Raw genomic sequence first — 13,989 nt, forward strand, 5'->3', positions numbered from 1 at the left:
GGGCGGGGCGGAGCCGGGATGGGACAAAGGAGGCGGGGCTATAGAGGTGGGGGGGCAGCCTAGGTGGAGGGCAGAGCTGGGCAGGCAGGTGGGTGTGGCCTACGGAGGTCTCTGCCCCTCATACTTGCCCCTCTGTGTTCTTGCCCCCCCAGATGCTCCCTTGTACAGCTGCCTGGATGATGGGGCTGAGCCGGCCGCCCTCTTCCCCTCCCTGGAGCCATGTATCCTGGTGAGTCCTGCCCCCCACCCAACCTGATCCCCCTCCCCTGACTCCCCACCTCCTCTTATGGGGGTGGGGGGGTTGCTCCATTCATGGGGCCCTGCCATGCCTGGGGGGGTCATATATTGATGCCCCCCAACCACCCTCCCATGTACCAGGACCCTGTGGGGGTGTCTGTGCTCCAATAGATTGTGGGGGAGGGGAGGTTTAGCAGCTACTCCTTCTTCACCCTGATACTCTTCCCCTACTTTTGCCCTGCAGTTTGATGATGCCTTTGGCCTGGACATGGACACCAGTCCCCCGGACCCGCCGTGGGACACATCACCCATCAGCCTCTTCCTGGGTAAGGGGAGCAGTGTTGAGGAGGATTTGCAGGAGTTGGGGGGCAGCTTGGGGAGCAGGGTGGGGTGGAGGGATATGGGTATGAGTAGGTCCCTCGAGGGGCTTGGTATTCAGGAGCAGGCAGAGGGGTATGTGGATGTGACAGGGATGAACCATGCAGTCTGGGCTGTGTCAGGTGGAGGGATACACTAGTATGATATACTTGGAGGATTGGCTGACCCAGGTGGAGGGATATGTGGGCATAGTGATGCTGACCCCTAAGGCCTGGGCTGTACCTGGTGGAGGGATATGTGGGTGGGATGGGGCTGAACTGTGGGGCCTGGACTCTGCTGGTGGAGGAATATGGCGGTGTGCTGGGACCAGCACATTGCCTGTGCTAGGTGGAGGGATACATGGGCCTTAGCCAGTGGCTGGGAGATGTGGACATGATGGGGCTGGGGTATTGGCTGTGCCAGGCGTAGGGATACCTGAGTGAGGTGGCCTTGGGCCTGGATTGTACCAGGGGGAGGGGTACATGGGCACTGGCATAAGGGGTACATGATAGGGCTGAGCCATGGAACCTGGCAGAGGGGTACATGGGTGTTATGGGGCCAAGTGCTGGGGCCTAGACTGCACCAGGCGGAGGGATACTCAGCATAATGGAGCCCAGCCAGGGGGCTGGGCCATGCCAGGTGAAGCATATTAGGGTGCCACGGGGCCTGGCCCAGTGAGCACGGTGGACCTGAGGCACTGGCTATGCCCAGGGAAGGGAGATATATGAGTGTTATGGGGCTGGGTGGTGCCAGGTAGAGGGTGGTGAGCCTTGTATGACAGGGCTGAGCCTTGTGGGTGCTGGTGGAGGAATATGCCAGGGCACTGTTTCTATTCTGCCTGCCCAGACTTGCAGGTGAAGTCGGAGCCTGTCTCGCCAGCCTCGTCCCACTGCTCCGACTCCTCCAGCCTCTCTTCTGCCTCTCCCCCCAGCCTCTCTTCTGCCTCTGACCCCCTGGCAATGGTAGGTACCCCCCCCATGCCTCCCAGCCCCCCAGGCTACACCTCCCCTGGCTCAGCCCTGTCCCCCTCTTCTGCCTCCCCCACAAGGCCCCCTCCCTGGCGGAGACACTGGGCGTAAAGATGGAGCAGCCACCCACTCCCCCTTGCGCTCTTGGCGATGTCCTCGCCCCCCCCAGCAGCACTGTCCACATCAGCCTGGTGCCCCCTTCAGATGCCCAGGCTACCCCAGGTACCTGCAGGGTGGGGAGGTCTCGGGGGCACGAGTGCTGACTGGCAGGGGGGCTTCTAGCGTGGGGCTCTGAGGCGGGATATGGAGGCAGGAACACTGGCTGGGGGAGTCTAGGGGGGTGCAGGTAGATGTGGGGGGCTCCCATGTTTAGGGTGCTGGGAGGGATAGGAGCTGGCTGGCCAGGGCAAGCTGCCAGGAGGCACACTGGGGGGTAGGGGCAAGTGGGGGCGCCACAGCAGGAACATTGTCTGTGGGGTGCAGAGGGCTGCGGGGTGCAGTAGCAGATGGCTGGATGGGCTGGGGGCAGGGTGTTGGGTACAGAGCACGCAGGGGGGCTGGATGTTTGGGAGGAACTGCAGGGCTGGGGCTGGGGGGGCAGAGTTTTGGGGGGAATCGGCCCCCTCTCCTCTGTTTAACATCGTCTCTTCCATAGGGCGGCCGGTGCCCATAACCAAGCCTGAGGGGGGGCTGAGCCGGAAGCCACCCCTGCAGCCCAAGCCCCTGGTGGTGACAGCTGTGCCCATGCCCCCCAGTGCTCCCCCTGGCCAGGCTCTGCTGCTGCAGCCTCTGCCCCATGGTCAGCCCCCCACCATTGCAGGTACCCTGGGGGGGCATCACCTGGGGATGGGGGTGGAGAACAGGGATCTGCCCCCCCCCCCAAGCTCTGGTGGGGGTCAGGGGGCTACAGGGTCCTGATGCTCCCCTTTGTCCCCCTCCCCCTGACAGTGCCGGCACCGCCTGTCGTGCTCTCATCGTCTGAGCTGCTGCACCTGCGGGTGTCGGGGCTGCTCCAAGTGAAGGCAGCAGGGCCTGAGGGGCCCCCAGGGAAGCCCCCCAAGCCCGAGGCCAAGACCATTGTCCCGGCCCCAGGGCAGGTGGGGTCCTGTGCCCAGGAGATTGATGTGAGTAGCCCCCCCACTACCTTGCCCCAGCCCTGAAGGTGCTCCTTCCCCCCCCCAACCCTGCCCCTCACTTCTGACCCACAACTCCCAAGTTCCACTGGTGTCCCTCACTCCTTACCTGCAGCCCCTGTCCTCCCCAGGCTTTGCAGAGTGCTCCTTACTCCCAGTCTGCATCCCTTAACCCTATCCGTGCCCCTCACTCCTGACCTGCAGACTCCTAGCTATGCCAGCGCCCCTCACTCCCCCATCGCCTGCAGATGAAGGTGCTGAAGCGGCAACAGCGCATGATCAAGAACCGGGAGTCAGCCTGCCAGTCGCGCCGCAAGAAGAAGGAGTACCTGCAGGGCCTGGAGGCCCGGCTGCATGAGGCCTTGGCCGAGAACGAGCGCCTGCGGCGGGAGAATGCTGTCCTCCGCCGCCGTCTGGACGGTGTGCTCAGCGAGGTAATTGCCTCAGCTTGGGAGAGGGTGGTAGGGGCAGGGGCACCCCAGTATTTGGAGGGCTGCCTCAAATTCCCCTTCTGTGAGGCAGAATGGTACGCCCCAGCCATGACCACTCATACTGTGTTTGCAGCATCATAGTTGTTTTCATTGGTAACCAAACCCCACCCGGTGAGGTTGTATTGGTACCTTCTGTGACCCCCCCCCCCTTAGGGTGTCATAATGGTACATGCTAGCTGCAGGCAAGGATTCCCCCCTTCAGGTAGGGGCCATAGTGGTACAGCCCAAAGGGAAATTGATACCTTCCCCCTGTTGTGGGGATAGTGACACATCATTGCAAGCTGGGATCACCTCTGTGGGGCTACACTGTGGTACATTCTGGCCAGGAGTAATTTCTGTGTGCAGCCTAATGGTATCTTCCATTGTAGCATCAACAGTCCCCTCTTTGTGAGGTCCTAGTGGTACCTTCTGTGAGCCCCTGCTCTTCCTGTGGGGTTACAAAGGTAGCTGCCAGCAGCAAGCAGGGGACTATAGTTGTACAGCCCAAAGGGAAATGGCTCTCCCACTGTTTTGCAAATAGTGGTGTGTGTAATAGGCAAGCTGGAGCCTTTATGTGGCTGCTGGGATGGTACAATCCAGCTGGAAGCATAATGGTACCTTCTGTTGTAGTACCAAAATTCACCTCTTGGAGGTTTTAGTGGTGTGCTTCATGGAAAAGGGGACTTCCCCCCTCTTTGCAGGGTTGCATTGGTACCTGCCAGCAGCAAGCAGGTGTTCCTTCGTGCATGTGGGGGCTATAGTAGTACAGTCCATTGGGAAATAAATTGCTCCTCTTGTTTTGGGGGTAGTGGTACATGCCATGAGCAAACTGGAACCTTTTACTTGTAGTGGTACAGTCCATTTCCCCCCCCCCCACCTTTTTGAGTCACAGTGTTGTGTTCCATCAGGCTTCCACCCTCCCTCCCCAGTGGGTTCTATATTGGTGTTTTCCAGTAGGAGATAAAGATTCTTGGCTCCCCCCAGTGTAGCCACAGTGGTGTATCCCAGTAGCAAGTAGTCACCCCCTTATATTGGATCGGAGTGGTTCATCCCATGGGGGGGGAGAATGGTACATGAGCAGTGGGCAGGAGGCTCCCCCCAGTTGCCTCTGTGTGGTATGTCCCAAGAGCAAACAGGTACCTTTCCATCATAATAGTACATCCCAAGAGGAAGCCCGCAGGCTTCCCCCCATTACTTTGTTGTAATGGTACATTCTTCACTAAATTTCCCAGTCTCCCAATCACAGTGGTAGGTGCTTCCTGCTGGACTAGTTCATTATGAGCTGGGGGGGTGCTTTAGATCTTGGGGTGGTCCATTATGGTCCATGTAGAGGGGGAGGAAACTTTTTGGGGGAGGGATGGTACCTGTCTTTTAGGGCTGTACTCCCACGATCCTTGCAAGGTGGGGAGGAAGTATAAGTGCTGGAATGTACCATTACATCTACTCTCTGTGTGTGTGTGGGGGGGGTGACAGGTTGTATTATGGGATACACCATAGTATGTGTGTGGGGGTGGTAGATCTCTTCCTGGGTTGTACAATTATGACCCTAGCAGGGGGAGTGATGTAAGTGCTGGAAGCTACCATTAGATCCACTGTATAGATTGCAGTATGGGATGTACCATTGTCTGCATATGTGAGGGGGATGGTAGATCTATTGTTGGGTTGTACCATTACAATCCTGGTGGGGGGCTGATATAAGTCTGCTGGGAGGTACTATTACACCCACTGTATTGGGGTGGCAGGTTGTATTATGGGATACACCATTGTGTGGGAGCATGCTAAGTCTCTTCCTGGGCTGCACTATTATGATCCTTGCAGGAGGGCAGTGCAAGTCTGCTGGGCCCTACCATTAGACCCATTGTAGGGGGTTTGGAGGTTCTTTCTTGGGAATGGTCCATTGTGACGACTGGGAGTTGCCTCTTACTGGATCATTCCATTAGGATGGGGGGGTTGCATCTCATTCAGGGATAGTCCATTGTATTTCCCCCCCCCCCCCACTCATGCATGTGGGAAAGGGGGAAAGAATACATACATTTAATTTGTTGGAACTATCATCCTGACCTCCCCATAAGCATTATAATGGAAAAAATGGATCCCATCGGCCCGCTACAAGCCAAACAAAGGCTTAGTGGAATGTTCCATTTCAGTATTTATGGGGGTGTTGCAGAAATGGTGTTTTGCTGGGAAGTTCCATTGCAATGGGGGTGCCATTTCAGCAGGATGTCCCATTGTGCTATCAACACGAGCAGGGAAGAGATAATACTGTGCTTCCTTCTCACAGGGGTGGGCAATTATTGCAGGCAGAGGGCCACTTACTGAGTTTTGGCAAGCCATTGAGGGCTGCATGACAGGGAGCCAGGGGCGGATAAATATTTATTTTCTAAATTTTTAGGGGCCCTGTGGGCCGGATAGAACAGCCTGATGGGCCACATTTTGCCCACCACTGCGATGGAGCATTCCAGGCATAAAAGCACTCTTCCACCCCCCCCCCCCCCCCCCCCCTGCCCCATGGCTCATAATGAAAGAGTCTAGCATGAAGCACCTACCATTATGAAGGGGGAGCTGTATCATTTTGTGTGTGTGGGGGTGGAGTACAGTTATGGCATCCTTATGGGGGGAGTTGGTGGGCTGCGCCATCAGGATGATGGGGTGAGAGGTCTGCTGGAATGTACCATTATGCGGGGCTGGCTAATTGATTCCTATGTGCGGGGAGAGCAGGGATTGTACCATTCTGAACCAGTCTCCCCTCCAGAACATGGAGCTGAAGTTTGGCTCAGGGAACCGGAAAGTCGTCTGCATTATGGTCGTGCTGCTCTTCATTGCTTTCAACTTTGGGCCCATAAGGTGAGATCCTGGAAGATTGTGGGTAATGTATCCCAGCATCCTCTAAAAGCTGTCCCTCAGCTGCTATGTATGTGGTTGCTGCTGGCAAAGAATTGTGGGTAATGTATCCCAGCATCTTGTGGGAGGTCCCTTCAACTCCCATGGACCTGCTTGGCACTTCCAAATGATTGTGGGTAACGTATCCCAGTATTCTCTGGGAGTGGACTCTAAGCTCCCAAGGACATGGTTACTACTGAAAAAAGATTGTGGGTAATATATCCCAGCATCCTCTGGGAGCTGCCCCGCAGTTGGGCAGCAGTGGCAATGGATTGTGGGCAATGTATCCCAGAATGCCTTGGGAATTGTTTTCTTAGCATGGCCAGCAGGGGAAGTCCCAGCATCCCCCTGGGTGCCCTCTTAGCAGGCACAGCCAGCAGAAGTCCCACACTCACAAGGGATTGTGGGTACCGAATCCTAACATCTTCTGGGTGCTGCCTTCATCCTCCCACCCTCCCCACAGCATCAGTGAGCAGCGCCCAGGAGACCTGGAGCCGCCGGGGGAGGCCGTGGAGCCAGGACCCAGCCGCCGGCACCTGCTGGAGGTGGGCCAGGAGGTCCCAGTGGAGCCCACGCTGGCACCACAGCCTGACCTGCCCCCTCCTGGCCTAGCCCAGGCCCCCTTCAGGTACATGCCCTCCCCACCATTGTGCCCCCCTGCTCCCCTCACGGAGCCTGAGGGTGACCTCTGACCTCCCCCTCCCACCAGGAACCTGACAGGTCCCTTGTCGGGGATGAAGGACCTGATGCTGCGGGACCTGGACAAGTTCTTTCTGGCCTCTGACTGCCGCCAGTTCAACCGCACGGAGTCGCTCAGGTAGTGGACAGGGTTGGCGGGGTTGTATCCCACGATGCCTCAGGATCCTGCAGCCCTGGTCGGGGTAGGACTACAGGGGGTGCATCCCAGAAGGCTTTGCGCCCCAGTATTGAATTGGCCTGGGTGGGAGGAGTTGGGGGTAGGAGACATATCCAGCAATGCCCTGGGCTGTCCCAGCCCCAGGGGGGCAGGACTAGAGGGGGGATATCCCCAAATTGTATTGGGTTGCCCACAGTGGGCAAGCTAGCAGTCATGTCCATGAGGGTTAGTGGGTGATGTATCCCAGCATGCCCTGTGCCTTGAGCTGAAAGTGATTATGGGTAACTTACATGAGAGTGCTTGGTGGGAGCCATTAATATTTGTCAAGACAGGCTAAGGCCCAGAGGAATTGTGCATAATGTAGCCCAGCATGCCCCAGGCCTCTGGTTGCCAGGGATCATAGGTAACGTATCCCAGGATTCTTGGGGTGGGGGACATTAATTTCTGTGTTAGGGTAATCCCAGTTCCTAAGGGATGGAGGGCAACATTCTAGCATGCCCTGGGCCTCAAGGGATTGAGAGTAAGGCCAAGGGATCATGGGTAACATATCCCAGAATCCCCCGGGGTGGGGGCATTAATATCCCCATGGGTGCAATTCCAGCCCCTTCCTTGTCTGGGAAGTATCCCAGCATCCCCCAGGGCTGGCCTTGGTGTCTTTCAGCATGCCCTAGGGTGGCTGTGGCTCTAGCTCCTCATTTCCCCTTCCTGCAGGCTGGCTGATGAGCTTAGTGGCTGGGTCAGGCGCCACCAGATCAACCGGAGGAAACCCCTGCAGGCCCGTGAGACCCCGGGCCGCCAGGTGAGCAGGGTCTTGGGGGGGTGCACTGGGAAGTGGGTGGAGCCACAAGGGAGGGTGGGGCTAGGCACCAAGGCTGCTTTGCTGGCCCATGGGGTTACCCATAGTCCTCTATGGCCTATCTAGGGGAGCAGTGGTGCTAAGTGAGGCACAATCCTGACCTCCATCACTAACTGCCTCCCTTTCCCCCTCCCCCAGCCATCGCCTGCCCGCCCAGAGCCCAGTTCATCTCGCTACGTCCCAGCCAGTGCCCCCAGGCACCCCGAGAGGTGAGTGCCTGCCGCCCCACCTAGGATGGCAGGCTCTATCCCCTCAGGATTGGACCTGGATCAGGGTCTCACTGATGTCCATCCTTCCCCTCTGCCTGTGGCGGCTATAGGGCGGCACTGAGCCAGCTGCAGGTGTACCAGCGTCCTGGGCGGGGGCAGTATGACTTCCTGGATGCCATTGACCGGCGTGAGGACACCTTCTATGTTGTCTCCTTCCGCCGGGTGAGTGTGGCGGGGGGCAGGGCCAAAAGGGGGTGCCAGCCCAGGATGGAGGGGGGCGCTTACAGGTGCCCTCCCTGGGACTGGAGGGACACTAGGGGATGGGTCCAGCATGAGGTGCTGTGCTCAGGGTGGAGGGCGTGGTCTATGGGGTGTGGGGGTTGGGGCAGGCAGCAGGCCCAGCAAGGGGCTCCTTCCTGGGCCCATGGAGGCAGCGGTGGGCGCTGCCTGTCCATCTGTCTCACCTGGGTCCTCATGTCTGTCCACTCCCCCAGGACCACCTTCTCCTCCCAGCTATCAGCCACAACAAGACCTCGCGGCCCAAGATGTCACTGCTCATGCCTGCCATGGCCCTCAATGGTATGGCCCCTCAGAGCCAGCTGTAGCTTCTGTCCCTGTTACACCCAGCTCTTCCCTTGCCAGAGCCAGCTGCAACTCCTGCCCCTGTTACACCCAGCTCTTCCCTCCTCCGAGTCAGCTGTATCTTGGGGGGCATTCAGGACAGGGGGGGCCCTGTTATACCCCTCCCCAGAGTCAGCCACATCTGAGGGGGGAGTTTGGGGGAGGGAATCCTTTGTCCCCACTGCAGAGCCAGCCACATCTCTGGGGGAGACCCTGTTCTACCCAGCCCTGGCCCTACCCCAGAGCCAGCTGATCTCAGGGGGTGGGGCTGTTGTATCCCTCCCCCATAGCCAGCCAGGTCCGGTCACTGTGGTAACACCACCTGTCCATCTGCCCGGCAGAGAGTGTATACCGTGCAGGGCGGGACTACGAGGTCATGATGCAGATTGACTGCGAGGTCATGGACACACGCGTCATCCACATCAAGAGCTCCACGGTGCCACCTTCCCTGCGCCGACCCCAGGCCCCTGCCCCCTCGGACAACGGGACTCAGGCGTCCTCGGTGGGTGCCCGGCCCCCCCGTGGGGCTCCTCGCCCTGCCCGCCGGCCCCCCCGCCCCCTCTACCTCAGCGGCTATGGTGACGGTTAGCCCCAGCTCCTGTTGTTTGGGGTAGCCCTGCCTCCTTTGGAAGCCCTGCACCCTCCTGTGGGGGGGGACCCCCTGGAGGGGGGTGTCGGCCAATTGGGAGCTGGCTGTCCCCTGCCTTGAAATGGAATAATTCCAGGATTTGCCTGTGTCAGGCCAAGCCACGTCCCCCAGTGAGATCATGCCCCTCCATACCCTGCCCATTCTGTCCCCCCCCTTGTTTGGCCACACCCCCTCTGGTGCCATCCATTCAGCCTAGCCCTTCCCCTGGCTAGCTCAACCATGCCCCCTTTGGTGAGGTCACAAGCCCTGTCCACTCACCAAAGCTGCTGCTGCTGCTGCCTCTGACTGGCCTCCTTGGGTGAGATCACACCCCCTTTTCTTAGACCCACTTCCCCAGCCAAGCCCCACCCTCTTAGCTTCACCCACCATTTCCTGTGGGAAGAAGTGGTGGTTCTGGGTGACTTCACTTCCTGGGGTACTCAGCCCCTTCCTTGTGGTGTGGCCACATGCCTCCCAGCTCCTCCTATTAGCACTTAGCCCCGCCCTCAGCCTTACAAGGTGAGGGGGTGAGGTCATGGGGCTACCCACTTCCTATGGGGGCTGCCCAGGGCATTAAGCCCCACCCCCTTTTTATGGCAGCTCTGCCCCTTCACAGTCCTGCCCTCCCAGCTACAAGGGGGGGCCTGTGATGGGGGCCAGGCCTCAGGCCCCACCTGCCCAGCCCCATCCCTGGTCTGTTTTTATATGGAGAAATAAAGTTGAGTGTGATCCTTGCCCTCGGGCCCTTTTATTATTGGGAGGGGGTGAGGGAGGCAGAACCCAGGTATCCAGGCTCCCAGCATTCGCTGCTCTCCCCCTCCAGGCCCAGCTCCCCTCCCAGAGAACCCAGGTACCCAGGACTCTTCCACCAAAGCAGACATTGTTGCCCTATTGGCTGTGATTGCTTTATTGGGCACTAGGGCTGTGAGAAACGGCACCGTTCCGTTTTGACTTGCCTTTCGGTGGAACAGTGTTTCATTTTGTTTCGATTTGAAACTGCTGTTCTGTTTCGTTTCATCGAAACAGTTTTGCTGTTTCGACATTTCACCCGTAGGCTATAATGGGGAAGCTCAAAACAGCCTATAACTTCGTTATTTCTGGCCTGATTTGGATGAAACTTTTAGGAATGGTAGCCCCTACTGAGGGTATGAAGCCTGCCAAGTGTCAAGGAGATAGGTGTAGGGGGTTCAAGGAAGCGGCACCTCAAAGTCTTGAAAGCAAAACTCATGTCACATGTACATGTTAAGCTAGCGGGGTCAAAACTGTGGGCATGCTAGCCCCTGCTGAGGCCATGAAGTCTGCCAGCTGTCAAGGAGATTGGTGCAGGGGCAGTCTGTGTTTTGGGGCCGTGCACCTCTGGCTGCTGACAGGCAAAACTGGAACACGCAGCTCAGTAACTGACCCCAAGGCGGAGAGCAGGGCAGGTCAAACAGCGCTGCCTTTTATGCAGCATTTTCATCCCGCCCCCAGAGCACTGGGAGTGGAAGAGACGTCAGGACAGTCACTGGCCAGCTACATTGTCAATAACGAGAACACGCCTTCCTCTGCTCTTCCCCCTCTCCTTTAGTTTCTGTTTCCCTGCAGGTAAACCCAGCTTGAGCTTCAAAACTCGAAACATTTAAAAAATGTTGGAACGTTTCAACTTGCCTCCTTTCATTTTGATGCCCTTTCAAAGCTCTCTGTTTCAATTTTGCTGTTTCAAGCTCGAAACGTGTTGAAACAGCACCGAAATGAAACTGCTGGTGAAATTTCACACAGCCCTACTGGGCGTCTCACATCAGCTGCAGCGAGTTGTGCTGGGTCTTGGGTGCTCTGGGCTCAGTTACTGTGGCCTGGGAGTCCCCCCCCCCCCCCCCTCACTGCAGAGAGTTGTGCCTGGGTTCTGCCACTCTGAGCTCAGTTGCTCTGGTCTGAGTGGGGAGCCGTTTCCCCACTGCTGCAGGGAGCTGTGTCCAGTCTCAGCTGCTCTGGGCTCAGTTGCAGTGGCCTGGAGGCCCCGCATGGCTGCAGTGACTTGTACTCCAGGCTCAGTTATTTTGTCCTGGGAGTGTCCCCTTCCTCCTTGCATCCAGTGAGTTGTGACAGGCTCTGGGCTCAGCTACTCTGGCTGAGAGCTCCCACCCCCATCACTGCAGTGAGTTGTGTCTGGTGTCAGCTGCTCTGGGCTCTGTTGCTGTGGCCTGAGAGTCCGTCTACCCCCCCATCGCAGCAACCAGTTATGCATGGGCTCAGTCACTCTGGGCTCAGGTGCTTTGGCGTGGGGGGGAGGGGAAGGTTCCCCCATTGCTGCAGAGAGTTGTGCCCAGGCTCAGCCATGGGCTCAATTGTTCGGCGGGAGGTGGTGGAAGATACTTTCATTGCTGCTGTGATTTGCGCCCAGTCTCAGCGGCTCAGGGCTTGATTGCTTTGGCCTGGGGGTCCCCACCATGGTTGCAGCAAATTGTGCCCCATGTCAGCTGCTCCGAGCTTGATTGTTTTGGCCTGGAGGCCTCATGGCTGCAGTGAACCTGCCTGGGCTCAGGCACTCTCATCCTGGGGAGGGGAGAGGTCCTCCTGTTGCTGCAGTGAGTTGTGTTTGGTCTCAGCTGTTTAAGATTCGATTGCTCTGGCCTGAAGATTCCTGTCACAGCTGAAGTGAGTTCTGCCTGGTCTCGGCTGCTCTGGGAATGATTGCTCTGACCTGGACGGGGGAGGCTCCTCTACCGCTGCAGTGAGTTGTGCCCAGTCTCAACCCTTCTGGGCTTGGCTGGTCTGGTCTGGGTGTGGGGATAGCGGAGGATTTCCCATCGCTGTAGCAAGTTGCGCCTGATCTCAGCTGCTCTGGGCTCAGTTAATCAGGCCTGGGTGTGTATGCACGTGTGGGGTGCAGTGAGTTACATCCAGTTTCTACCCCTCTGGGATCACTTGCTCTTGCCTGGTCAGGGGAAGGGAGGCTGCACTGCTGTGGTGAGTTGGGCCTGGTCTCAGCTGCTCTGGCATATGGGGGTCCCCCATGGCTGCAGTGAGCTTTGTTCGGCCTCAGCAACTCTGGGCTCGGCTGCTCAGGCCTGGGGGAGGTCCCGGGTTTGCTCCCTCTGCGCTTGATTGCCCTGCCTGTGGTTTCCCTTTCAGCCCCTCTGGTTTCCACTACTCTGGCCTGGGTGGTGGTGGGGAGGGAGATTTTCCCATCAGTGCAGGGAGTTGTGGTCAGCTGCTCCCAGCTCCACGGCTCCGGCCTGGGAAGCCTCTATCACTGCAACGAGTTGTGCCCAGACTTGGCTGTAGTGGGCTCTATTGCTCTGGCCTGGGGTTCTTCCCCCATCGCTGCAATGAGTTGCATCCAGTCTCAGCCTCTCCAGCCTGGGTGGGGGGAGGGGAGGGTTTCCCATCAGTACAATGAGCTGTGCCTGCTCTCGGATGCTCTGGGCTCAGCTGATCTGGCCTGGGAGCCCCCTACCCCCATTCCATCCCTGCAGTGAGTTGTGCCTGGTCTCAGCTGCTCTTCTGGGACCTGGGGGACTGAAGGGGGGGAGTGAGGGGCACTGGCTGGGCTGGGGGGACAGAGGCTGTGGGTCAGTGTGGCATAGTGGGGCTCCCCAACTAGCCACAGTGCTAGTTTCCCCACCTGCCTTTGGGCGCGCCACCCACCTGTCCTGCCTTGTTCTTAATTAAGGCGGGAGGATGCCCATTCTTGCCCCGATGCCAGGGGACGCTCTCTGTGGCTCTGTTCCTCCCCTACATCGCAGCCCAAGCATTGCAGATGGCCTCTAGATGCCACTCTGCTCCGAGCCTGCAGCTGGACCAAGCTTAGGCCTCATTGTCAGGGCTCACGCACACTTTCATACCGCCCTCCTCTCACACTCCACCCCCTCTCACAGGGTGTCTTTCACCCCTTGACAACTCATTCCGCTTTGCTCCCTCCTGGAGCAGGCCCCTTGGGCCACAGGCTTTAGCTAGCTCATACCTTGGGTGGCAGACATACCGTCTTTTGGGCCTCTCCCACGCCCCTCACTGGGGTAGTGGCCAGCCAATTATCTGACTGGATCTAAGCTTGCCATGGCCCTTCCAGGGCAACTGTATACAGATTTGCACGTGCTGGGCTCCCAGCCCTCTGGTTTCCCCCTCACTGGGGCCACGGGGCTTCTGTCCCCAGTGGGATCAGGTGGCCACAGCTGTGCCTGGCCCCAAATACCTCCAATGTTACCTGACCCACCTAAAGGTGAGGGCTGGGGTTAAGGCACCCTGACCTGCCTTTCACCAGCGTGGTAACTGGCCTTTCCTGGGGGCTCCCGCACCACTGAGAGCCCCACCAGGCCACCCACCACCGGCAGGGGGCCGGCTTCGGTCATGCCCAGGACCAGGAGCCTCCTGACCATCCCCTACAGCTCCTGCCTTTGCCTCCAGGGTGTTGCATGCAGCCTTGCAGCCAGGTGATGTTACTGCCTGGCCTGCCAGCAGTGAACTGCTCTTGACGGAAGACCTAAAGTGGCTGCTACAGCCAAGGACCTGCTGCCTGCTTGGCTCCACTCTTAAAATGGCAGGCACCAACAGTGCCCTGCCACAGTTGGGAGTGAGGGGCACTGTTAACCCCTTCCCCCACCACAAGCTGGGGGAGCTGGAGAAATATGAGCAGGTGGGCGGGGCCATGGGGAGGTGGGCGTGGTTGGCTGGAGTGGGTGGAGCTATAGGGCTGGCAAGGCTGGCTGGAGTTACAAGGATGGGGCAGGGCTTGCTGGAGGAGGTGGGGCTATGGGCTGGGGGTGGGGCTGCCTGGAAGGGGAGGGGAGGGGATGTA

At 58.5% G+C, this 13,989-nt stretch overlaps 1 protein-coding gene across 1 annotated transcript; it reads left to right on the forward strand.

The window, feature by feature from the left end:
- Window positions 1-35: 35 nt before the first annotated feature.
- Window positions 36-9,951, forward strand: ATF6B (activating transcription factor 6 beta). The gene is made up of 15 exons (XM_025192944.1): window positions 36-229; window positions 482-563; window positions 1,441-1,556; window positions 1,643-1,784; window positions 2,218-2,382; window positions 2,511-2,686; window positions 2,944-3,129; window positions 5,918-6,009; window positions 6,509-6,673; window positions 6,755-6,862; window positions 7,613-7,700; window positions 7,896-7,966; window positions 8,077-8,188; window positions 8,461-8,545; window positions 8,929-9,951. Exons 2-15 carry the CDS (start codon window positions 506-508, stop codon window positions 9,174-9,176), a joined length of 1,812 nt encoding a protein of 603 aa, XP_025048729.1. The 5' UTR covers window positions 36-229; window positions 482-505; the 3' UTR covers window positions 9,177-9,951.
- The last annotated feature ends 4,038 nt before the right edge of the window (window positions 9,952-13,989 follow it).

The sequence above is a fragment of the Alligator sinensis genome, unplaced genomic scaffold (genome assembly GCF_000455745.1).
Source record: "Alligator sinensis unplaced genomic scaffold, ASM45574v1 scaffold184_1, whole genome shotgun sequence".
Lineage (NCBI taxonomy): Eukaryota > Metazoa > Chordata > Crocodylia > Alligatoridae > Alligator > Alligator sinensis.